At 42.6% G+C, this 24,313-nt stretch overlaps 1 protein-coding gene across 1 annotated transcript; it reads left to right on the top strand.

Moving 5' to 3' along the window:
- Positions 1 to 881: 881 nt before the first annotated feature.
- LRP11 (LDL receptor related protein 11) lies at positions 882 to 20,439 on the top strand. The gene is made up of 7 exons (XM_050314419.1): positions 882 to 1,398; positions 6,501 to 6,664; positions 9,668 to 9,809; positions 11,659 to 11,784; positions 12,511 to 12,723; positions 18,501 to 18,602; positions 18,845 to 20,439. The coding sequence occupies exons 1-7, from the start codon at positions 882 to 884 to the stop codon at positions 18,997 to 18,999; spliced, it is 1,419 nt and encodes a 472-aa protein (XP_050170376.1). The 3' UTR covers positions 19,000 to 20,439.
- Positions 20,440 to 24,313: the final 3,874 nt, after the last annotated feature.

Below are 24,313 nucleotides of genomic sequence, written 5' to 3'. Positions count from 1 at the left end.
TCACAGAATCAGCCTTAATTTCATGATAAAGCACAAGTTGTGACAGACATAAAATTGATTCATTTAACTGGAAGCATATCTCTGAAAGTCGTTTAGCAAACATTTCAAAAACTTGCACAGGGAGCTCTTCACCACTGTCTTGGGTGGTTAAGATCCCGTGTGGGGTTTTTTTGCTAAAACTGAAAGGGTCACAGCTTTGTGCGTTACATTTCTGACCACTGGGCTTTTTTTTTTTTTTTCCTTAATTTCTGAGCAAAAATGCTACACCTGGGATGGAGTCCTCCACGATTTCTTGTTTGTTTGTTTGTTTGTTTGTTTCCTCAGGGTCACAGAACCACCAGCAGTTTCAGTGACCACCAGCCCCGATTATTTGCAGGTGTCACCTCCCCTTTTGGAGTCACAGAATCATAGAAGGCTAAGGGCTGGAAGGGACCTTAAAGATCACCTAGTGATCACCCCGCTGCCATGGACAGCGGTACCTTCCACTGCACCAGGCTGCTCAAGGCCTTATCCAGCCTGGTCTTGAACACTTCCAGGCATGAGGCACCCGCAGCTTCTCTGAGCAGCCTGTTCCAGCATCTAACCACCCTCACAGCAAAAAAAAATTTTTCCCTACATCCAGCCCAAGCCTCCCCTCTCTCAGTCCGAGCCCAGTGCTCCTCGCCCTATGGCTACACCCCCTGACGGGGAGTCCCCCTCGGGGGCGGTGCCGGTGCCGGGGCGGGGCGGGGCGGGGCCCGCCGGAGCTGTTCGGGCGGCGGGTGCTGAGCGCGGCCGCACCGCCTGGTGCAGCCGGGCGGGGCCGGCGCCTCCCGCGCCCGCTCGCTCGGGGGAGCCGGCGGGGGGAGCCGCGCCCGCCGCCGCCGCCGCCGCCCGGGGCCATGGCGGCGCTGGTGCTGGTGCTGCTGGCGGCGCTGGGCGGCCGGGCCGTGCTGCCGGGCGGGCGCTGCGCGGCGCCGCTGGCCGACCTGCGCTCGCAGATCTCGGGCGTGGAGACGCTGCTGGAGGAGTTCCGCCGGCAGCTGCAGCAGGAGGAGCCGGGGCCGCCGGCGACGGCGAGCGGCGGCGGGGGCGGCGGGGAGCGGTGCGGCGGCAGCGGCAGCTTCTCCGCCAGGCCCGACTCCATCATCCGCACCAAGGACTCCATCGCGGCCGGCGCCACCTTCCTGCGGGCGCCGGGCGCCGTGTCGGGCTGGCGGCAGTGCCTGGACGCCTGCTGCGCCGAGCCGCGCTGCACGCTGGCCGTGGTGCAGGGGCCCGCCCGCCCGCGGGGCACGGCGGCCGAGCCGGGCTGCTACCTCTTCAACTGCACGCACCGCGGCCGCCCCGTGTGCCGCTTCGCCCCGCACCGCGGGTACAGCTCCTACAGCCGCCGCACGGCCGGCAGCGCCCCGCAGGGTAAGAGCGGCGGCCCCGCGGCGGGGCGGACATGGCGGCGGGCGGGGCGGGGGCGGCGGGGCCGGCGCGGGCAGCGGGCGCCGTCCGTGCGGCTGCCCCGGGGCCGGGAAGGCGCTCCCGGGACGAGAGGCGCGGCCGGCGGGACGAGGAGCGCCTTTCGGCGGGACTGCCCCGAGCCAGGAGAGGCGGCCCGGACCCATGTGTATAAGTACCTAAAGGCAGGGTGCCAAGAGGATGGAGCCAGGCTTTTCTCGGTGGCGCCGAGCAGTAGGATAAGAGGCAACGGGCAGAAACAGATGGCCAGGAAGTTCCACCTCAATATGAGGAAGAACTTCTTTGCTGTGTGGGTAACCGCGCACTGGAACAGGTTGCCCAGAGAGTCTGTCTAGTCTCCCTCACTGGAGATACTCAAGAACGATCTGGACACAATCCTGTGCCACGTGCTCTAGGATGACCCCGTTTGAGCAGGGAGGTTAGACCAGGTGACCCTGTGGTCCCTTCCAACCTTACCCATTCTAAGTGGTGTGTTCGGGCTTTGGGGGTGTTCAGGCTTTGGGAAACCCACCCCACACCCCTCTGTCTCTGCAGAACCCTTGGGGTCCACTGTGCCAGCAGGCCTGTGGCCGGGAGCCAGCCAGTGGGGTGAGCATGGTCATGGGCCACACATGCCCAGAGGGACCAGAGAACCCTGGCTCCCTGGGAACTACAGGTGCTGGGCACCTTGGAAAGCATGACTAGGGTGCTGATCCCAGCTATGCCAGAACCTGGTGCAGTAGCCTGAGGGCAAGCACATGCCTTTCTTCTTGGGTCTGCTGTCCAAATGTTATTGCCCAAGCTGGTTTCTCATTCACTTAATTCAGGATTTTTCCTGCTTAAGAACTTGAGAGCTAGACTGAAGAAGACAAGGATACCTCACCAGTAGTCCAGAGGCAGCATGGACGTTCTCCATAAGCACCTCTGTAGCCTGGGCCACATCCAAAGCAGCAGTTTGTTCAACCCTAAAGCATATTTAAAACCAATATATTCCAGAGCAGGCAGCTGTCAATGAAAACAAGTCTGGATTTCTAAATTTGGAGTCTGTTTCCTAGCACCTGATCCAAGAATTTACTTTCCCTCCCCCACCTCCTGTTGTTAAACAGTTACATCTTAAATAATTTTGACTTAATTTCATTACCTCTGTTGACAACATCTTCCTAAATATCATCTGCATCTTCTTCAGCAATAGATTTCAATTGAAGTAAATTAGTCACTGCAAGCAACAGGAAGACCTGGTGTTGGTGTGTATGAAAACTGTGCACAGATGTGCCTGCTGTTACTGCTCCCTTGGCAGGGGAGACCTCAGGCTTGAGGACCATCAGTCCTGCCTGTTTCTTGAGAATGTCAGTGGGAATCCCCTGGAAATATGAGAGAGCAAGGGCTCAATTTGTAGAGACATTATGATGCCTAAATATTTTTTGCAAAGTATGTGAGCAGGTAGATCAGAGAGCTATAGCAAGAATCTTATGTCACTAGAGATGAGGCAAGCTTAAGGTATGATTTTGACGTTTTCAACAGGGAAAGTATTAGTTACACAGTATCATTTCTGTAGCAGCTTTGGGGTAATTGTGTTTCATAAGCCCCTATGCACGTTTAAGACTAGATTTTACATCAAAGTCTTGATTTAGGCTTCATTTTGAATTTCCCTAGTTCTTTTAAAACCTGTAGCTAATATTATTGTACAACTGATACTCTACCTATTAGAAATCTTGAATTTCTTGAGTTCTTGAATTCTGGAATTCTTAAATGCTTTGCCTTTTTGTTAGATTTGTGACTATCAGCACAGGGCTTGCAAGGCAATTTCAATTCCAATATGCAAATTGCTCTGTGTCCTTTTGGGTTTATTTAAAAGTCTGACTTGTGGGTGATGGTGGTATCAGAAACAGGGGATTATGATTTCTTAATGCAATTACACTGGAGCTGAAGCAAAGCCACAAAGGAGAATGAACTTTATTCAAACATCTGTCAGTTGTGACACAGACCAGGAGAGATAAAATTAAGATTGAATTATTTTGCTCTGATGTTTTTTACCACTGAATTCTTGAATTACATTGAAAAATAATCTGAACAACAGGACAACGAAGGAACATCTCTATTCCCTTCTGTCACCACATGACTGAATTTAGAAAATTTAGGAAAGAACTTTTCATGTCAAGATTTTCTTTCATGAGGGGACCATGTTTATGTTGTTCCTTTTTTTTTTTTTTTTTTTTTTGGGTACTTTGGTGTTGAGTCTTCTGTTGTTTTCTTTCTGAGAATACCAAACCAACATTTCTCCATAGATATGATGCCCTCATAATATATTTTTGAGCATTAGGATACAGGGATCTCTAGGGTGTGGTTTCATTTATGTTAAGGATCTTCATTAAACCAAACCAACTTGCTTATTTAATTTTGTGAGCAATTAATGGCAGATACATATTTCTCAGATCAAGTGTGTCTGTGCAATTCCAGGACAGTTTAGAGAGACTTACATTTCAGTGTAAGTCCAAGTTCTTCACTATACACCCAGTTTGTGCTGGTTTGACTGTGGATTTATGTTGCACTTCCGGGTAGTTTGTGCTGTGCTAAGACTGAAACCCTATATGCCTATACTGAAATGAGAGGTAATTGTTTTCACCTTTGCTAGGCAAATTCTTAAATTTTTGATGTAGAAGTAAAGAGGACTTGAGTGTCTCACTGGAAATGTCTGACTTTGCTTCACTGTCGCTCATTATTTATGAGCAATGGAAAGATTCAGCATTAAGGTAAACTAATATCAAACACATTCAGGAGTTGTCAGTGAAATAAACTTTTATAATAAAGTCTTATTGGCAGGATAAGTCTCTATAAAGGATGGAGGAAGCAGAATAAATTAAACCTTTCGTGTTACCCCTCTCCAAAGAAAAAGGTGTTTTTATAAAATTGCACCCCTTTTCCTAGAAAGTAGCCAGCTCCAGCATCTCAGAGTGTTGACCTGGGATATCAGTTCTGTACTGTTTATTTACATTCAACCTAATTGCAAGTTAAAAACAGAAGTTTAGAGATGCTTTCTGAGCTTTATTTTTCTGTTAAGCTGTGGCTGATAGTCCTTTACTCCCATGAGTGGTGGTTTTAAGTGGCTCCTGAGTATGTCTCCTTGGGTTTTTATGCTGACTTCTTAGAAGCATGTATTCCCTGGATTTGAAGGTGTTTCACTCGCTAGAGATCATGTATTCCATTGCTTAAAACTTTGGTGTGGAAAAAGAGTCTTCAGCTCAATAGACTATGTCCTCCCATGTCTCTATCAGGACAATTTTTCCTTTACTAGAGCAAAACTTGAGCAGTTTTGCCATTGATTTGCCTTTCTGAAGATGATCTGGTGGCTTACAAGCAAGGGGTGGTGCTTCCATCCTCTGGGACCAGAGGTCTGTGTGGTCCCTCAACTCATCTTTAGCAAAGAGCTGGCATGAATTTCTGTGACCCGCCTCCACATGAAGTGGTCCTTCCATTGCAGCTCATGCTGTTGGAGTATAAAGTTAGTCCAAGAAGAGAGTATCTTTACTGCTTAGGGCCCAGGGGCAGTGGGGTTTGCCTCTGCCCTGCAGGGCATTGATCTACTCATTTAAACAGGCAGGTGACATGAAACCCCTTTCCAAGGTAGAAGTAGAGCTGTTTCAGACCGAGGTTGGTGTCTTTTTGACAGTTATTGGTTAAGTTAATAATTGTGGGAAGTTGTTACATAACTTGTATATACCAAATAAAAGTTGCCCTGGCACTGTAATGGTGGTGTTTATTAACAAGAGGGTTTTTTTGCAGATGTTGCTTTTTAAACAAAGTTGCTTTTGAGAACTGAGTGTATACAAATTAGGCAAACCTTCCAGTGCCAGCTAGATGAGTGAGAACTGGTTTCTACTTACTGCTATCAGACCCTGTTTTCAGTTATGTTTTCCTAACTTAAAGCTTTTGCCTTGAATTTTTCTATGCCTTACCTACTGCTGACAAAAGCAAGAAATAAGAATTTTGCTCAGAATTTTTGTTCAGTCAGAGATAAACAGTTGCCCAACTGCTCTGATGAGCTCCATGACTTCGAGCAAGTTCTTGATACTGTTGTAGGCATGTCCAAGTAAGATCCCCACAGTGAAGGGAAATGCCTTTCCTTGTGCAGCTCACACAGAGTGAAGTTACAACCTTGTGTTCAGTAGATGCTTTTCTGAGCATAAAATCAATATCTTTAGAGGGGTTGAAGAGCAGAAAACTCTCTGGTACTCCAGAATGCCCACAGAAAGAAGGAAATTTGATTGCAGAACTGCAGAAAAATATAATCTTGTGGCTAAAGTTGTCAAATACTGACTTATTGAACTAGATTTTATCCCTCTGTCTTCCCTGCACTGCCTGCAGGTTGCAGAACAAATGACTTAAACTACTTCTCACAGGCTGTGTCACTTAACAGATCATGGCTTTTGTTAGTCTAACCTGAAAAGCTTGTGGTTTGATTGGCAGAAGTACTTAGTACTCACAATTTTAATCAATAACAATTGTACTTTGAATATAGCAAAATGCTACAAATCCTAAATAGTCTGAAAATCAAGCTTTGAATGTCTTAAATGAGGCACTTAAAATTGGTGGTTGTTTCTGATGATTTTTAATCATTATGTGCACTACTTCACCAGGGTGCCAGCTTATGCTAAATAAGTCTTTCACTCATGTAATGATGTGTTATAAAAAGAGACTAAAAGCCTATTAAGTTATGCAGAGTGCTGCTGTAACTGTGTATGTAATTCATGTTTAAACCCATTTTCCTTAGTTCAGATTAAAAACTACACTGATGCTAAAAATCCTGTTTGTTGTATTACTGAAACACACAGGTGCCTGAGAGGTTTTCTATGCCATGTGTTTCTAATGTAGCAGTTAATTCCCAACGACAGCATTGAATATAAAATAATTGAAGTAGATATTAATAAAATGTGCACTAATGAACATGTCCCTCTGTCAGAAAGTTGTACAGGAGTGAAACAATATCTTAACCAAGAAGAAAAATGTGTTTTATGTAAATAATAACTCAGCTTCCTCTGATAAGTAACTGGTCTTCTGTTTTTTTATTGAAGAAGAAGAATACGATGAGCCTCCACAGTGCAAGGCAGGACAAGATATTGTGCTGCAGTCACCTGTTGACTGGGTGCTTTTGGATGGCCGAGAAAGTTCAGATGACCATGGAATTGTGCAGTATGAGTGGGCACTGCTGCAGGGTGACTCATCGGTTGAAATGCAGGTACACGTGCAGTCTCCAGATTGTTGTGTTTCTACAGTTTTAAACATAGACCTAAAAATGTTAAATGTATTCAAATGGATCTGTCTACCAGGCACCAAAATTAGGATGTCTGTACAATTTGAAATGTAGAGCAGCCCAGGTTGGAAGAGACCTCAAAAGATGGTCTGGTCCAACGTTTTGTGAGACAAGGAGCCTAGATGAAATTATCTGTCAAATCACATCTGGAAGACCTCCAGTGAAGGAGGCTACACTGTGTCCATAGGGAGTTTGTTCCAGTGATTATTTCTAGTGGTTTATACAGTTAATCTCTATCCTGGATGGCATGAGACAGCCAGCAGCAAACAAGTAGGTGCTAATACTTTACTGTATTTCAGCACTGCTTTCTTTTGCCGTTGTTTGTGCTCACTTGCACTTGGTTTTCAGCTTCTGTGATCCAGGTTAGAGACCCCTCAGTAATTCACTTACTAAAAATTACTACCTTATTAGGTATTTTCGCCAACAGCATTCTGTCAATGCTTCTGGAGAAACTGCAAAGGGATGTGTGATATTGAATTTTTGGAGATATTTAAGAGTCTACTCATAGTCTGTTCACAGCCCACAGTATCCAGGGCACATTGGGAACTCCGTCTTGAGCAGGAAGGATATGTAAAGCTGAGAGAGTGTGGACCAAAACGAAGCTTTAAGAATAGCTGCTAGATATCATCTAGATGAAATGAACATTTTATTAGCAAGTTGTTGACATAACCTTTATATAATTATTTTCTTTCATGAGCAATTAAATACTCAGTGATGTACTAATATATCCAGATTAAGAAAAAAATGAAAATTTAAAAAAAAATTAAAATTTATATGTTTTACTATTACTCAGAGTCACTCTGAAAAGTACAGACAAGCCTCATATCCATTTAAACTTGTGAAAATCACATTAATCTTGGTGGTTTCTTTGTATTTGTTAACGGAAAATGAATTTGACACACATTCATGCTCGAATAAATACTTTTCCATTGTGTTCAAATGAGCAGGATTTTCTCCTATAGATATGTACCCTGATGATTAGTCATGACAATTTAATTTTTAGAGTTGAATTAATAATTGCAATTTTTTCATACATTCTTCAGTTGATGTCTTTTGTGCTTTAGTTACTGCCCTGAAGTTACTGAATTTCATGTCATTTATTCTTTGAGAATAATGCATGAATCCATAGCTACAAGGGAGAATGGGAATGTGTTTAAATAAGATAAAAGGCAGTTGTTGCATTGCTCTTATGGACTGAAGAATAAATAGAAGACAAAGGAGGGGGAAGGACTGCTATAGAGAGATCTTATCATATTGTAGAAGGAAGCCAGCATAATTATTTTTTCTTCTATTGTGACTGATTATTGCTTTTTAGATAATTTGCTTCTTAGATTGGAACCCACACTCTGTAGCTCTGCAGCTCCTCAACACTTAGGGACAATAATGGGCTGGGGTTTTTTAAAATGCTGATTATCTAGAAATTTGCTATCTATTTTAAGCCAAAGTTTCCAAGAGAGCAGGTATACAGGCAAGCATTCTTCAGGGCAGGATGAAGATAAAAAGGAAAGCAAAGAGATCACTGGGAGCAGTGGTGGCATATTTGGAAGTCAGTGGCATTTCTCTAGCTCTGCACTGAGAAGAGACTTGGACTCCAGGGCTCATGAGTTTTAATACTGTATTTGCTCTCCTAATAGTCATAGTGAACAGCAGCACATATTTTTTAGAGCATATTAATTTCTGTCATAGACTAAAGAATAAAATTCTAAGGGGTCATACACTCCATCAGGAGGTAATCAACAGAATGATCAGATAGCCGAGGGCATTTATGTAAATGGAAAAGGAAAGATATTTAAGTTAGCAAATTTTATTACTCAGAGACAAAAATGCATTTTTTAATATGTTCTGCTATGAAGGTAGGTCTAGGATGCTATGATCATATTACTCAAAAACTCCTGTTAGGCATGAAAAGCAACTTTAAATAACCTAAGATCTTTATTGAATCTTTGGTTTAATATTAAAGATAATCACACAGGATTTTAATACGCCTTTCAGTTACTTATAAAAATAGTCCTGTGTGCTTCATTTGTAAAAATGCACTACATGTCCAGTAAACCTACAGTGCTTTTTTGTAGTTACTGAAGTATGTGTTAGTGAATTCTGAGACAGCTGAAATTATTTGTGAGTGGTAATGGTTATGAGTTTAAAAAAAGTTCAACATTTGCAAATACCCCACTCATTTTATACAGAGGTACTTCTAAATTACTATTGTACTAATGAGGCTAGTTTGGTACCTGCTTTAAATTACCATAGAATAAATTATATTATTAATTTCTTAGTGATCTAATACACTTTTAAGTTTTTTTATCCCATGACTTTATGAAACCAAATGATTACATCACTCACTGTAGATGAACTTATTTCTGGTTCAGAGCAAGCCATGGAAATGCGGCATAGGACATAGAAAAATTCAGTCCAGCAATTTGCAAAAGTTGTAAGTGTCTACATCAGATGTCATACTGGTCAGAGGTGGGCAGTCTTCTTGATAAAGCCATGCTACCACTTACTTTATCAAAATCAAAATATAGCAAAAGTCACTTCTGTGGATCCATGTATATTGTCTACAGACTAACTCAATAGCGAGCAAAAGCCTCATATTTTACTGCCTACCCTCTAATTTTACTTTTCTAATTACTGAAAAATTGATTTAAATGTATGTGTCCATTTATTTTCCAGTTCTAAGATCCACAGCTCCAGGTAACTGAGTTTACCATGAAAAACAGTACCTAAATATTGTGTTTATTTTTACGAATGGATGCAAAAAAAAAAAAAAAAGATCAAATGTTACATGTTGACAAACATGCTTGAGTAGGTTGACTAGACCTGAGAGAATTATTTAATCTGCATGAAACAAGCTCTCTATTCCTAGAAGTTTATGGATGGATTGTTTATACCAATATGGGTTTTTTTCACTGTCTGTCTTTAAATCAGGTACCACAACCAGGAACACTGAAACTGTCCCACATTCAGGAAGGCGGGTATATTTTCCAGCTAACTGTGACGGACACTGCAGGTCAGCAGAGCTCTGACAACGTCTCTGTGACTGTTCTGCCCATGGTTCATTCTGAAGGAGGTGAGAAAACAAGCTGTTGTTGCCTGAGTGACACCCAGGGTATGGTATTCAGAGCAGAGCAAGCGCCTTGATAGAGGCAAAAATCTTATTCTTCATTTCTAGTGTTTTATTTTGTCTTTATCCATTACATAATGGCATTCTTTCAGCTTTTAATCACTCTTTCAAAGTGAAGAAACAAACAAGCAGCACTTGTGTGTTACAGCAGTAATACTTCCAAGCACTGAATGTTTGTCCTTCTATTGCTTATAAGCATGCACTTGTGAAGTTCTAAGGGTTGTAAAAATTAAAAGCTGCCAGAGGTATCACGCACATTGTAACACTGAGATAGTGTACACAACATGACAAGGCTTGTGCTATAGGGAAGACCCATCTAAAATCAGTTAATTTTAAGTGTGAGGCATCATTTTTAAACTCTGAGCTCCAGAAACATGCAAAAAGCATAAGGGGTAGAAAGTAAGTTAGATTTCAGTGGCTGTCAGTCCTGGTCTCTTTAATGTAATAACTTCTAATTACATTGTAATTAACAAGTTGCTAGTACAGATCTGGTGCTCTGGCACAAAGTAAAAGTTAAATAGTGTTAACATCCTATTCAGTTGGACCAGTGAGAACCTTGCTCTGCACCAGTGCAATATCCCTATGTGAGAAGGTAGTCCCTGTGGCAATAAACCGGCATTGCAAAAAAACCTGCTTAATATGGCCTGTGTTCCAGTAATGGATTATGGAGTTGTGTTCATAAACTTTTAATTCAGCTAAAGCAGCCAGAGAGGTTTACTGGTTTGTTTATTTGCTTCTGGGTATCAGGGATATCTTTTGTATGGAGCACGTAGAGGATGCACTATCTTTTTTATTTTTCTAATTCTACATCTGTTAGCAATTCAAGTGTTACTGCTATAGCTAAACCAGTGCCTTAATGCATGCAAGGTCCAGGCTATTATTAGTGCTGAAGTTTAGGAGATGCATTTTCTGATTTTAGGGGTTTTAAACAGGCGTCTGTGTTCCTGCCATACTTCCATTAGCATTGCACAGTTTTTTGGTGCATAGCAGGATAACCAAAGGCTGTGACTCCCTTATACAAATCGATTTGCTGTTACAACATTAATCAAACACTGAACTTGATAGTGCTTTACAAAGAGATGAAGGACACTGCTGTTAGAAAGACAAAAGCACATATGTAAACACTTGATAATTAAAGGATCAGAATGGGTTTCAGGAAAGCTTTGAGTATGCAAAATGAAATGTCCAGGGACACTCTCCATTTCCAGAGGAATCTAAATATTAGAGCAGGCAGCAGTCAGCCCTTTCTGGTGAAAGTCATTTGAGAGACCTTGTGCTAGTCCTATTCTGGTCTGTGCTATATTGAAGTCATTGGATTACTGATGTAAATAAATGACGAGCATTCTTTATGTATTTTAATTAGGTTGCAGAAAGCGTGCCATAAAGGATCCCATATAGTCTGTATGTGTGCATGTAAACCAACATATTGTCAGAAATACATAATGGGTATGTAGTAGGAATTACATGCTGGAGGGATGCCGTTACAGCCATAGAGATTTCATTTATTTGTTTTCAGGACTGTTCTGGTGCAACAGCCTCCAGGTTGTGTATTCCTACAGTAAAGAGATTTCCAGAATAGTGATGAAGGTGCCAGAAATAGCTATTACCTATACTAGTTTCTATGTCAATATGGCATCATATAGCTGAGTCTGACTCTTCTTCAACTTTCTGCCTTGTTCATGGTCCTTCTTGACAAAGGAGGGTTTTGCCTTTTCCTCAGTGCTGCAGATTTTAGTCATTGACCCAGTACTGACTACCTGGATTTCTTGGTAATTTGGGAATTGTTTCTCAACAGCCTGTGTTGGGGTTTGCTCTCGCTACCAGTTTATCTGCGATGATGGCTGCTGCATTGACATCACTTTTGCTTGTGATGGTGTGAGACAGTGCCCTGATGGATCAGATGAAACTTTCTGCCAGAATCGTAAGTGTGCCAGGCCACGGTGTAGATTGTGGAAGTAACCACAGCCCAAATGACCAAAGGGGAATGATGCCACTTCTGTGGCCTCTCTCCCTGTGAGCAAGCAGCTTGCTCCCAGCACAGAGCCCTTCTCTGGAATTAGTACATGGGAAGATGTAATGTTCACATACAGCAGGTGCTCAGAAATTTTCTTCAAAGCATATTAAAACTGTCAAGGGTCCCTAAATGACTGATTCTGTGTTGAATATTTCTAAGATCGTTTCTTCACTTGCATGATGATTCTGGAAACAAGAACTGTGTTTCAGAGTGTCTCGGAGATACTGTTCAAAGTGTCGCTACCACCTTACAAGAATCTGAAACACTCTGAGCAGGCAGGGGAACCAGCTGATTCACAATCACTCTGTTTGCTTTCATTAGTCATCCCTCAATATGTGCCCATGCTCAACTAAGTGAATGAAAATTATCAGAGGGTGAATTGGCACAATGGCTAACCACTCTGGCATTGATAGTTTAGTTGCTGGACTTCACTGTAGAGTTCATGAGTGTAGTCTTGCTTAATAGTTGGCAGCAACAGTTTTTATGTATCTGGAACTCACATGTCATCATATATGTTAAACCTGTGAAAGTTTTTAAGCCTGCCTCAAGGCCCATATTGAAGGGTCTTCCTTAAGAACACTTCCATTCCCTTTAATTATGTACAAAAATTACTATTTTTGTTTCTGTTAACAGTCAGTCCTGGTCGAAAGACAGTGACACATGCAGCTCTTGGCACCACTCAGCAAAGGACTGTAGGACTGACTGAAAACACAGATGAAAACTTCTCTGCAGAAAACACCCTGAAAGCCACTGTCAGAAATCAACCACTTCTTTCAGTGGATGCAGACATGTCGAACCAATCGCTTTCTCAGGGACCAAAGAAACAAATCAGTGGATTTGTGCCAGGTAAGAGTTGAAATAAATCAGTTTCAATAAATCATTCTCTTTAAAGAAAGAAAATGTCTTGCACTTTAAATTTAATTGGTTTTTTTGGTGCCTAAGAGGAAAAAAAATGAAAATATAAAAAAAGAACCTGTAATAATGAAGTTCTACATAGGTTTTGATTTATTATTGTCAAGTCTACTTTTTACCAGGTGCAAAGAAAGTTAAAATATAGGGATGCCAGGAAAATAATACAGTCTAAGGAACAAAACATGCAGTGAGCTAAATACAAATTCTGCCCCAGGTTCAGCTGTGTAGGCTGATGTATTAAGGTTCTTTAAATCTGTAGGGAAGTACTTCAGGAGAACATAATAAAGTACTGTTCAACTTGGGTGAGAGTAATTGCTTTCCTCCTGGTGTTAATTATGACTTCTTTCTTTTTTTCTCCTCTGAACTAATATCTTTAGTGTTATGGGCATTTTTTTTCTGAACTGTGTCTCCAGGGCAGGAAAGGCTCAGCCTTTGGTAACAGGTGAACGTGTACAGGTCCCCAGTATTGTTCTCCATAGTGGCTGCAGGCCTGTAGTGAGTCAGTGTGTGGTGATGTTACAGGCAGAATCCCCAGCCCTGGCCTTTGTATGAGATCTCCCACTTTTATTTCTTCATGTTTAGACTGATTCATGCACCCCAAAACACAGTTATTTATAACCAGCTTTATTTTCCAGTTACAACAGAGCAGTGCTTGGTGCCCTCTGCTGCCGACTCTTGTAAAGGGCACTGCCCTGGCTGGCACTTGAGCGTTTCTTCAGATGCTTGTACTTCATCTGTGGAGACTGCAAAGGGAGTGATAGCAAAATCCTCAGTTTCCCCCTTTTCTGGCAGTGTAGATGACCTTGGTGCTCCTCACTGGAATAGCTTAAATTCTGAAGTCTGCTCCAAACGCTTCTCGCTCACATAGTCTTGAGTGACACCTAATATGGGGCCACCCAAACTAAACATCAAATTTCCAAGGGACATTGCAGCCTCCAGGGGAAATTCAGCTGCTAAGTAGGACTCAGGAACCATCTGGATCGTGAATCCAGACATAACCAGAACTGAGGTCACCAACTTCAGCAATCTATAATCAGGGGTTGTATTGGAAGTGCATCCAAAAGTGTGGCACTTTTGCGTAGTCACTTTCTGTGTTTACCTATTGCACAGTGACTTACTTGCACTGGTTTTGCTCTCAAGGGTAGCCTTTTGCACAGCAGTAGACATGCAAAGAAAGAAATTCTTACAAAACTAAAAAAGTGTGATGGGGCTTCAGTAATTAGTGTACTACAAGTAGCTGTTTTAATTGTTTTAATTTTAAAAAGGCAAGATTTCAAGCTGACCATGTCTAGTTTTAATTCTTGTGGTTTTAACATTGCTTTTTTGACAAAACTCAGTCAAAATTTAATTTTAGATGCGTAAGAATTTCCTTCAGAACAGAAGGTTCCAGTCTTTACTGACCCATGAACCCAATACTTTTAACCAAAAAAGCAGCAAACAGCTCAGTGAGGTTTAAAATCACCTACGGATCAGTTCCAAATGGGGTGCATGTGGTGGGACATGAAGAGGTGCTAGGTACATGGGTCCAAAGGGCAACTGCCAAAAAATGCTCTGCCAAAACCTGCTCTGATCTGCTGTCTTCTCCTGCAGACAATTAAACTTCATAGGAGTCATATTCTGTACATTAATGATTCACAGACGTTCAAGTCCTGCCCCATTGGAAAGCATCACAGTCTTTATAATGTTGAGGAGACAGGCACCTAACCTGTTCCTAAAAATTCACCCAGATCCATTAATTAGACTTCTCTCCATCACTGCCATCTCAAGAAACTTACAGACCAAACCTAATAATTATGTGATACAAAAATCAGACACACAGAACTGCCGAAGCAGCTCCACAAAGCTCATCTGGAAGTGTTCAGAGGGGCACTAACTGCTAGATGCATTTTTGAGGAGAGGTAAGCAGCACAGAACAGAAGTCATACCAGCAGCCTCAAAAGTTCAGCAATTCCACTGGCAGAAATCCTGTTCTGGGATGGACTGTCTCCTGAGACAGTACTAGAGCCGCTACTGGTGCCAAGGTGGAACCTCTGCCTCTGAGTCACACTGAAAACATCTTTGTTGGCCCAAGGCTTGTTGGCCTGGAGTTGATTTTGCAAACATCCAGGCTTCCTATATACTATTATACATCAATTTTAAAAATAAGATTTAATTATTTTAATGTCAATATGTTGAAAAGGTGTCTACTTAACATACATATTAAAGGGATATGGCTGTACAGTGGCAGCACAGGTTCCAGCTTTTTACTTGTGGCTGCTCTGTTCAGGGCTTCATTTGTCTTATTTCTTAGTTGACTATTTCAGATTGTCATGGAAATACAATCCAAGAAGTAAAACATGATACTCTCAAATCCAGTGAATGCAAGGCAGAGTAAAAGAAGGTGTTACCTACTGGAGATAGCATGTGGCACATTCTAGCTGGCTGCTAGACTTGATGCTTGATACAGGAGCTTTCATCTGACTTCTAAAGAACAGAAGTTTTTCCCAAGAAGTTGCAGGACTGGGGATTTGCTTTGTTTTCTTTTTTACATTTGTTTTTATTACAATGGTGCTTACAGTACCAATGAGGGCATGTCCTTTCTGCTACTTACCTCTCCATACATAGATTTCATCTCAGATTCCAATAAAGATGTCCAATAAAGGGACCTCCTTGTTGAGAACCTCCATTTTAAAAGGAGCTGGGCTAAGCTGTAATGTTTTGGACTGTGGGATAGTTCCTGGTAGCAGGAATATGAGCTTTCTGCCTATGAGGGTCATACAAGGGAAAATTTGTCCCAGAATCCATTTTCTCTTAACAGTTTCTCTGTTCCAAACGTCCCTTAACCTGCCATCTTTACTCCAGTGACCCTCATGTTTTTCTCTGACTTGGTACAAACTTTTTAAGGATTTACCCTGACGTAGGAAAATAACGTAAGTCCAAGTTAAGTACTATTTAAAATTTCTGCCTGACCTAGCAGAGGAACTATTCACAGTAAGGAGAAAAAACCCACAACCAAGCAACCAAAACAAAATCCAAAAATCAGTCATTGTTGACAATGGGTGAATCTCATTCTGCACTCCTGCCTTTCCAGTGGGATTCCTCTACAGCTGGGTGACTCCAGGAGAACACTTAGTCCAACACTAGGAGATAACTTCCTCAGACACTCAGGGCACGGAATCTTCCGCAAAAGACTCATAGTTTAATTTTTGCCCAAACTGGAAGGCCAAACATTTTCTTCCAAAGTTGGGAGCAGAGGCAGGAAGAGGCATTTTATGTCAATAAAGGAATCTGTTCTCTCTCTGCAGACATGTCTCCATAGTAAAGTAACCCAGACTGCATCTCCTACAAAGGCCAGCACAGCATTTCTTCATGGCTGCCTCCAAAGAGCCCCAGTGTCCTTCTCCAGGGAAGTTCTTAAACCCAGCTGCATATTCTGGCACTGCTGCACGTGCAGATGAATATAGCAAACATACAGTTGCAGCAAAGCTCACTGGAGTGAGCAGTGGGCTGGCTCCTAAGCAGCAACAGCCAGTAGCAAACATGGCCACACAGACGGGTTGAATTCATGAGCAGCCTGAAGATTTACACTCCCCAGCATAGCCAACTCAAGTGTATAAATCACCATAACAGCTTTGCATTCCCCTGGCACAAGGTCCCTGCCTCTCCCAGGCTGCCCGTGCCAGCTGTTGTGCAGTGCTGTTCAGGGCTGGGATGACAACATTTGGCTGAGTGCCCAAGCCTTAGTCATGTTTTTACTGTGGAGGCATCGACAGCAGGAGCTCTAACCTAGATCTCTAATTTAGGGTAACTGGAAAGGGCTGTAAATTGCAATTTACTAGGAACAGACTAGAAAATCAAGAGAAAATGAAAACAAAATGAAACCCAGCTAACATGATTATGTCAGGCTCCTAAACCTGTTGAAGGAAATTGTTCTTTGTTTTCTAGTGATAATAGATAACGTGTTGAGCAGCATTGACTGATAGTCTTTCCAGTCATGTAAGAGCAGCCACAAGTCTTAACAAAATCCCACAAGCTTTATTGAAGGGATTCTGTTCTTCTACCCTTCCAAAATTTTCCCAATAAACTTCTCTCCATATTTGCCAAATGTCTTTACAAGCACTTGGCTTAAATACTCCATTTACTCAAATGGCGGGAAACAAATTTACAAAACAGGCATTTAGATCTAGCCTTGCCATTCAGGCTGGAGCCTGAATTTTCTTAAGAAAAGCCAATATCTTTTGGGTATATCCAAAATAAAGACAAATATTTGTTTAATTTCATTCAGGAAAAACAGAAGCAGAAAACAGTTGCTAGTTTTAGTCTCATTTACATTCAGGTGATCTTGCACAGATCTAATACCATACAGGTACTTTAGAGCCAGTACAATTTACACTCAGGATTCCCTTAAGTCCACTTTACCTGCCAGAACAACATAAAGAGCCCAGTGAGGTGGAGGCCACAGCTTATTCCTAAGGCTTCTCCTGCAGGCGAAGTTAGTGTTTATGCACCCCTATCCATAATGGCAGGGCAGTAAAACCAGAGGCTGGGAGGAGGTGTTCTGCCTTAGAGTGGGGACATCAGCACTGACCTCATGACAGTATTGATGAAACAATTCAAGCTTTAATTAACAGTTTTGAGTATTCACTGCTGCCACTGACAGGGAAACATTCTGTGGCTCTTCAGAGCTGATGGTGGTGGGTGGGAGTTGCACAGAGTGCACGTTCCAAGCTAATTGACTTAAACACTTCCTTAACACCCACCACTATATGTAATGCCAGTTACAACATTTCACAGTCATGTTTTACAGATCTTGTAGTATAGTGTGTTTCTGCTGGCTCTGTCACAGTTCTGAAGGCTGCCAGCAAATGTATCGTAATGCAGTCAAAGTGCCCTTCAATATTTATGTTATCCATAAACCCCAAATATAGTCAATACTTTGAAAATGTAGGCGTATTGCTGATTTTTGTGAGGGTGTTAGTGGATTAAGCTGTCACTCCTGCATGGTGTCCCCACAGCTATCAGAGTAGGACTTGAGTGGGAGGGTGGGAGGAGGGAGTCCCAGCTGAGTTACTCTGCATTTTTGAAGTAGAACTGCCGCCCCATGCATTTCCAAGAACACTTCTTGGCAGTAAAGTATGTGCTGTCTCTTCTTGAGTACTTACAATGCTCTGTAACATCTTACCTACTACACAAGTTGCAATGACTCCAAATCATCCTCTTTAAAATGTTTTCCCCATGTATTTTCATGTCTTCCAAGTACCTAAGTTCTGCATCTGTACGTGTCAGGTAACAGGCAAAGTTAAGGTGATTTGTGCAGCCAACCTATGCATTTTCTGCTATGCAAGTTCCAAGGACAGAGAATAATATAACATGAAATGGCCTCATTTTCAACGACATATGTAAGAGCTTAAGCAACTCAGATTAGTCTATACCTCATTTTGGAATTTATATTCTTCTTTTTTTCAGTGGAAAATGACCCCACTTGGGTTTGGTTGAGATGCACTGGGGTTTGGGATGCAAAGTTGAATTCACATTTTAGCTTTCGTTTCACATTATTTCAAAAATTCAAGTTATACAGTTCAAGTCAGAAGTTCTTAAATTACTGTTATTTTGTTTGATTTTTTCCCCCCTAAGTTTAGTACTTTACATTATTTAACTCTAGTGTCCTGTGGATAAGAACTTTCTTAGCCACTGAACAGCCATATTCATTGATCTTGCTTGACTTTGTGCAGATAACAGTTCCTCAGGGAAAAGAACAGATGATAAACATGGGAATGGCATAATGGTGCCAAAGAGAGATCAGCTTGGAGGTAGTCATCCAGTACCAGAAACAGGTAAGACCAACCACGTGAATTCATTTAGAATTACATTAGTTTTTCAGCCAGTTGCTACAATATACATACAATGGTCAAGAATTGAATAATGTACCCCATATTCTAGTTTCCTAGCATGAGTTGCTCCAAATATTAGCATCTAAGTAATAGAGTAGCTGCATTTTTAAAGAAGAATTTCAGGTTTTCTCTACCAGAATCTCACTGTACTAAATAAAATGTAATTTCTCTTAACCTCATTGTAGGTGCTGTGTTACCCTTAGCCTTAGGCTTGGCCATCACTGCTTTGCTGCTTCTTATGGTTGCTTGCAGACTGCGCTTAGTGAAACAGAAGCTTAAAAAAGCTCGACCCATTACATCTGAAGAGTCCGATTACCTCATCAATGGGATGTATCTCTAATAATTGGATTTTGGTCAGTTGTTTTCTCCCCTTTCTCCTATGTCCGTGAACCTCTGCCTCTGTAACAGGACCAAAATCCTTAGTTAATTTTCAAGTGTAGAAGCAGTTTACAAGATGAGGAACATATTCTTCCCCTTCAGTGATAACATAAAAAAGTGAGTAGATGCCCATGCTCAGAAAATAAGAAGCGTTCAGGCTCCAGAGAGTAGATCCAGTTGTGCAGAAGACACTGCAACATGGAAAGACCCCATGCTGGATGCAGGGTGCTCTTGCCCTCCCCGCAGCAGCTGGGGTCTCAGCCAAGGCCAAGTGTGCCCCAGGGCCAGGGCACTGGAGCAGCCAAGGCCCAGCAGCCCCGGCACAGGGGGAAGCCTGTGCCAGCATGCTCTTCTCAGTGCTGCCACTGCTGCGCTCTGCTCTGGCTTCCGGGGTGCTCCAACCAAGGCGCTACTTCACTGTCCAGCAGAGACCCATTTGTGTACTTTCCCCCTGATGCACTGGAAGTGTTTCCATTAAAGAATTTGCCTTGCTTTGTTAATTAAAAGCAATCACTATCTAGGCACCAGCTTTTGTAAAGAAAATTGGGATTTAAGGAACAAAGCATCTTTTTTCCATTCGTAGTTTAAATTTCTGTGCTGCTAGCAGAGAGCCATGCTTACTAAATGCTGAAATGAAAAATACAAGTCCTCAGCAGATGAGCTTGGACTTCCCAGTGCTCAACAGCAGTCACGTACTGTTGCCCAAAGAAGCTGTGGATGCCCCATCCCTGGCAGTATTCAAGGCCAGGCTGAATGGAGCCCTGAGCAACCTAATCTAGTGAATGGCATCTCTGACCATGGCAGGAGGGCTGGAGCTGGATGATCTTTAAGGTCCTTTCCAACCCAAACCACTCTCTGATTCTGTGTATGATCCCAGAGCTGTGTCTCTCCCCAAAGCTCAGGGCTTGTTCAGCCTCTTCCACCCCTAGCCTGCCGCGCTCCCACCGCGTGAGAAAGCAGCACACAGCAGTTTTTATCCAAGATGCCGGAGTGTAGGATTCCTGCTGGTTATCCCATAGCTCCCTGCAAAGCTTGAAAACTTTGGTGACCTGCCCTCAACCCAGAAAAATTCTCATAGAATTAGAGCAAGTAATTGATCTGTGTGAGTGAACTTCAGATGTGTTAACAGTAAAATGTGTACAGTACCTGTTATATATACATATATATATACACACAAGAATCGTGCTGTCTGTCTTGTTTGACTGTCCAAGGATGTCACATTCCTCATGGGTCCCAGTAAAACCAGAGTCAAATGAGGCATGCACCTTTTTGTATGTCGTCTTTTGTACTTCAGTAGCTTCAAGTCAGCACGAATATTGCCGTGGTATAAAATTAGTTCTTCAAGTTGTTCATTCTTGATCACTTTATGTAAAATAGCTCTAATAAACCTATTTTATTCTTATATTTCTTGCATTGTCTCTATTTTCAGCTACCAGCTAAATTTTGTGCTATTAGACCATATCATGAGAGCAGAGAGAAGTACATTTCTCCTTTCTGTGAAACAGCCTTATAAGAAGCTGGAACATCTGTGGTGGGGGGAGTTGTTGAGATACTTGCAGTCTTCCTGTCATACCTGCAGTGACCTGTCTCTCAAACAGTGCTTGAGCTGAGCAGGACAGCAGTCACAGAGATGACTGTGCCAACCACTCAGGGAATCTGGTTTCCAGTGCTCCTTGCTCAGACCCCTCATGCCACATTAGGCAAAGTCTGGTTGTTTGTGCTTCAGTGTTATACCACGAGACCATCTGCTGACGCTGCCCATTTCCAGTTGGAGAGCACAGCCTCTCTTCCATTCCAGCCTATAGCAGATGTGGCAATTAGCATAAGACCCAAAAGACCACATTTTAAACACAGCCTGCTAGGGAAAACGCACTGTCCATCTGGTTAAGGTATTATTTCCCATCACTGAAATTTGTTTAGAGGTTTAATTAAATACCTAATTCTTCTTCACCATCTTACCACAGCAGCAAGAAAAGCAGTCCTTTCTCACTGTGCTCCTGTTAATGAAATCCATTACACCAGCACACAACCAGCAGCAGAACAAAAGGTTTGGTTTAGTTCTTCCGGGCAGGACAACAGTGAGATCCCGCACAAAGCACACAGGCCAGCTAGTACAGCCATGGTGCGAGAAGCTGCTCAGCTTTCCAGTCACTTCACCCAACAGCAGCAGGCTTTGTTGCTGTGCTGCTGCAAGTGGAATAAACCTTCATGGATTTCGCGTATGACAGGCAAGAATGAACACCTCCAAGCAGAGAGCAGCAGGCAGCAAGCATGGTACAGGAGTTATAACGAAGTGTTATAGTTGCCACAGTATTCCCAGGGACTGTTCTTTCCAGGAGGGGAGATGGTGACAGTTGCTGTTGTGCAGACCACCAGCCTGAGGCCTGTTACTTCCTGGGTAATAGCAAACTCCACGGTTGGACTGAAATAAAAAAGTTTGCATCTTACCAGAAAGCCTGGGCATCACCAGCTGGATGGAGAGCAAGACAAAGTTAGCAAAATAACAGATTGGCTTGGCATTTTCTGCAATTAACACACACATTGGTCTCAATACCACGTGTTTTCACTTAATAGCTTTCATGCCATTTGATTTTAAGTAAGTGATACTGAACTACCAAGCCAGAGGACACCTGGACACTAGCAGAAAATACTGTGGCAAGACACCCTTGTTGACATGCTTGGGGTGCTTTTCCACCTTCTCTCCAGGCAGTTCCCAGCCATTGCCTCCTTCTGACACCACTTCTGTGGCCCCTTCCCAGCCTCTCCCAAGGTTGGAGTTCTCCCTCTAATGACAAAGCAGCACTCAGAGCAGGCGGTGCTTGCAGCCCACCTTCACAGCTGCACTGCTAATGCTGCTTTTGTGGCTTCTCATGCAGACCCCAGGAGCTACGGAGTCATACAGTGTTTATACTGCAGCAGAAGTGCAAAGTTCTGTGGGAAAATTGTCACTATTTGAGGTCAGATCTGTTTTTCCTGTCCCAAATACTGAAATGTGTTTATCCACATATCTGGAAATATGGTCAATTCACCTAGTCTTACCAGCATGCTTAGACAGATAGGCAGAGAATACTGACTGTTCACATCACATAGCCCTGTGGATATTGCTTCTCTGTGTACTAGGAGAGGTCATTATAATTTGTCAGTGTATTTTAATGTTGATCAAGATACATATTTCACTTAGACTGCTTTTTGTATTTTCAACTGTTTTGCCCTTCAGACCACCTTAAGGGTAAAAACTACTTCAGAGTAACAAACAATACCTAGGTTTGATCCCTATTTAGAAGTAAGGGCTTTTTTCTGAGAAATGGGCTGCTTGCTGCCCACTTTTGCAGGGGATCCTAGCCTGAACATCTTGTAATCATTCCATACCACTGCGGGATAATAGCAGGGGCAGTTCCAGGAGCACATTTGCAAAACAAAAAGGCTGAAATAGGTCAGTGTGATGCTCCATTTGCTTTTCAAATCCTAGATAAACATAAGAGTTTCAATCCCAAACTGCACAGAGCGAGTCAGAGGCCCGAACCAATAGCAATGCAAACACGCCACCCCAAAACAAAGAGAGAGCCTTTCTAGTAAGCCCCAACAGAATCCACAGTCATGCATCACTGAGGTCTGCGCTGGCTGCTTTCATGAGCATCAGGAATTGGGATTTTTTGGCTTCTAATGGCAGTAGCTAAAGAGTAACAGCAGAGGGAAAAGGTGGAAAAGATTTCAGAGTGTGCTGACAGACATAAAGACCAGACAAAGGCAAGAAGCACACAGTAATTACTATGAAAGAAAAAAGCCCATGAAACAATTGGCCTGAGCTCAGAAAGAAGGAAACATGCTGTAAACGGGGAATATGTAAAGGCGGGGTGGAGGGCAGGGGGGAGGCAAAGGAAAGCACGTAGAAGTAATCTTGCTGTATGTTTTTCAATAGTTACTTAAGTCAGCAAGTGAGCTGCACTCTGTACTGGAGTCTTGAAACACAAGGGGAGGTCTGGAAGGACAAGATCAGCACAAGAGGCCACTTCAGAAACAAATTTTTAAAGATACCTGCTAGAATTTTAATTTTTGCAGTAGTAAGGCTCCTGGCTGACAGTTGTAAACCACTCATAAATCAACAAAAAATGTATTATGAGCAGGCAGAAAGGTTCGGTGGAGGACTGAGTCACAGTTTGCTTGGCCAAGAAACTTTAACGTAGTTCTTCACAACTACCAGATCCTAATGCACTGAAGTCATGTATTAAAGATACCTACACTCAAAAGAAATAACTGGACAATACAGATATAGAGGGAGCAGGGAATGTGAACGGGTGTGGGACTGGAAAGGACTTGAAAGCAGGCAGCACAAAGGAAGTTTGGACCTATAGGAAAGGCATCCCTGAAGACTAATTCTATGCACAAACAGTAACTTTCCTGATGCTGCCTCTATATCCAGAGGAGATGAGCTTCTCTAGAGCTCTAATCAGAGCAGTAGCCTAGGCAGATGCTCTGAATCACTCATTCCCTAACCAGAAGCCTTTGAGAGTGTCCTCCTAATCCATAGGTCACCTGCAATAAAAGTTACTGATTCATCTCAGATGCCCCTTCTCCATTATGAGCTGAAAAAGGATTTGGCAGAACAAGAAACAACCTGTTTATACTAAAGACACATAAGATGCAAGCATAAGCCTAAATAAGGCTAAAAAAAGGACTTCAGCTTCCCAGTAGCATCAGGGAATGTTTTCAAGAGAATCCATCAGGTAATTTGCTCAGAAGCATATGATGAAGATGGCTGAACTACAAAGAGACATTAGAAGATCAAAGTGAGATCTCAGAGAAACTCTGTTAACAGTCTTTACAAAAATAGTCTGTTACTAAAACAATTTTGCTAAAAGGCATGGATTAAGTGTCTCAAATTTTCAAGTTTGGTGTGATGAGACACAAAGTGAGTTATATTCATTTTTCCTCCCTGAAGCTTTCAGGCCATTTTCAATGGGCAGCTGGATCTCCTCCATACCTATTTCAGCATTAACTATGGCCATTCAATTCATAATTTAAAGAAGCACATTCTACTGAGCATCTCATTAACATCCTGCCAGGAGCATGAGAACAATACGAGCCTTTCATAGGAAAGCTCAGAGTGCATCAGCTGCATGATGAATTTGTGCTGTGTATAAAACTACCACCTGAAAAAGAAAGCAGCCCTGTATGTCACAGATGGACTGTGGGAGGCAAACAGGTCATGTGGAGGAAAGTTTACAGCATCTCTGCCTGCATAAGGCCAAGTTTTAGTCTACGCTGATTTCCTCAGA

Source organism: Myiozetetes cayanensis, unplaced genomic scaffold (genome assembly GCF_022539395.1).
Source record: "Myiozetetes cayanensis isolate MyiCay16 unplaced genomic scaffold, myiCay2020 scf2-11, whole genome shotgun sequence".
Classification (NCBI taxonomy): domain Eukaryota; kingdom Metazoa; phylum Chordata; class Aves; order Passeriformes; family Tyrannidae; genus Myiozetetes; species Myiozetetes cayanensis.
The sequence above is the reverse complement of the archived record's forward strand: the minus strand, read 5'-3'. Positions and strand labels throughout refer to the sequence as shown.

Bases quoted from the DNA above. Each gene is read 5' to 3' on its own strand.
- LRP11 (XM_050314419.1), top strand. From the start codon at position 882: ATGGCGGCGCTGGTGCTGGTGCTGCTGGCGGCGCTGGGCGGCCGGGCC. The intron at 6,665-9,667 runs GTACACGTGCAG...TCTTTAAATCAG, and splicing joins ACTCATCGGTTGAAATGCAG to GTACCACAACCAGGAACACT. The intron at 11,785-12,510 runs GTAAGTGTGCCA...TTCTGTTAACAG, and splicing joins TGAAACTTTCTGCCAGAATC to TCAGTCCTGGTCGAAAGACA.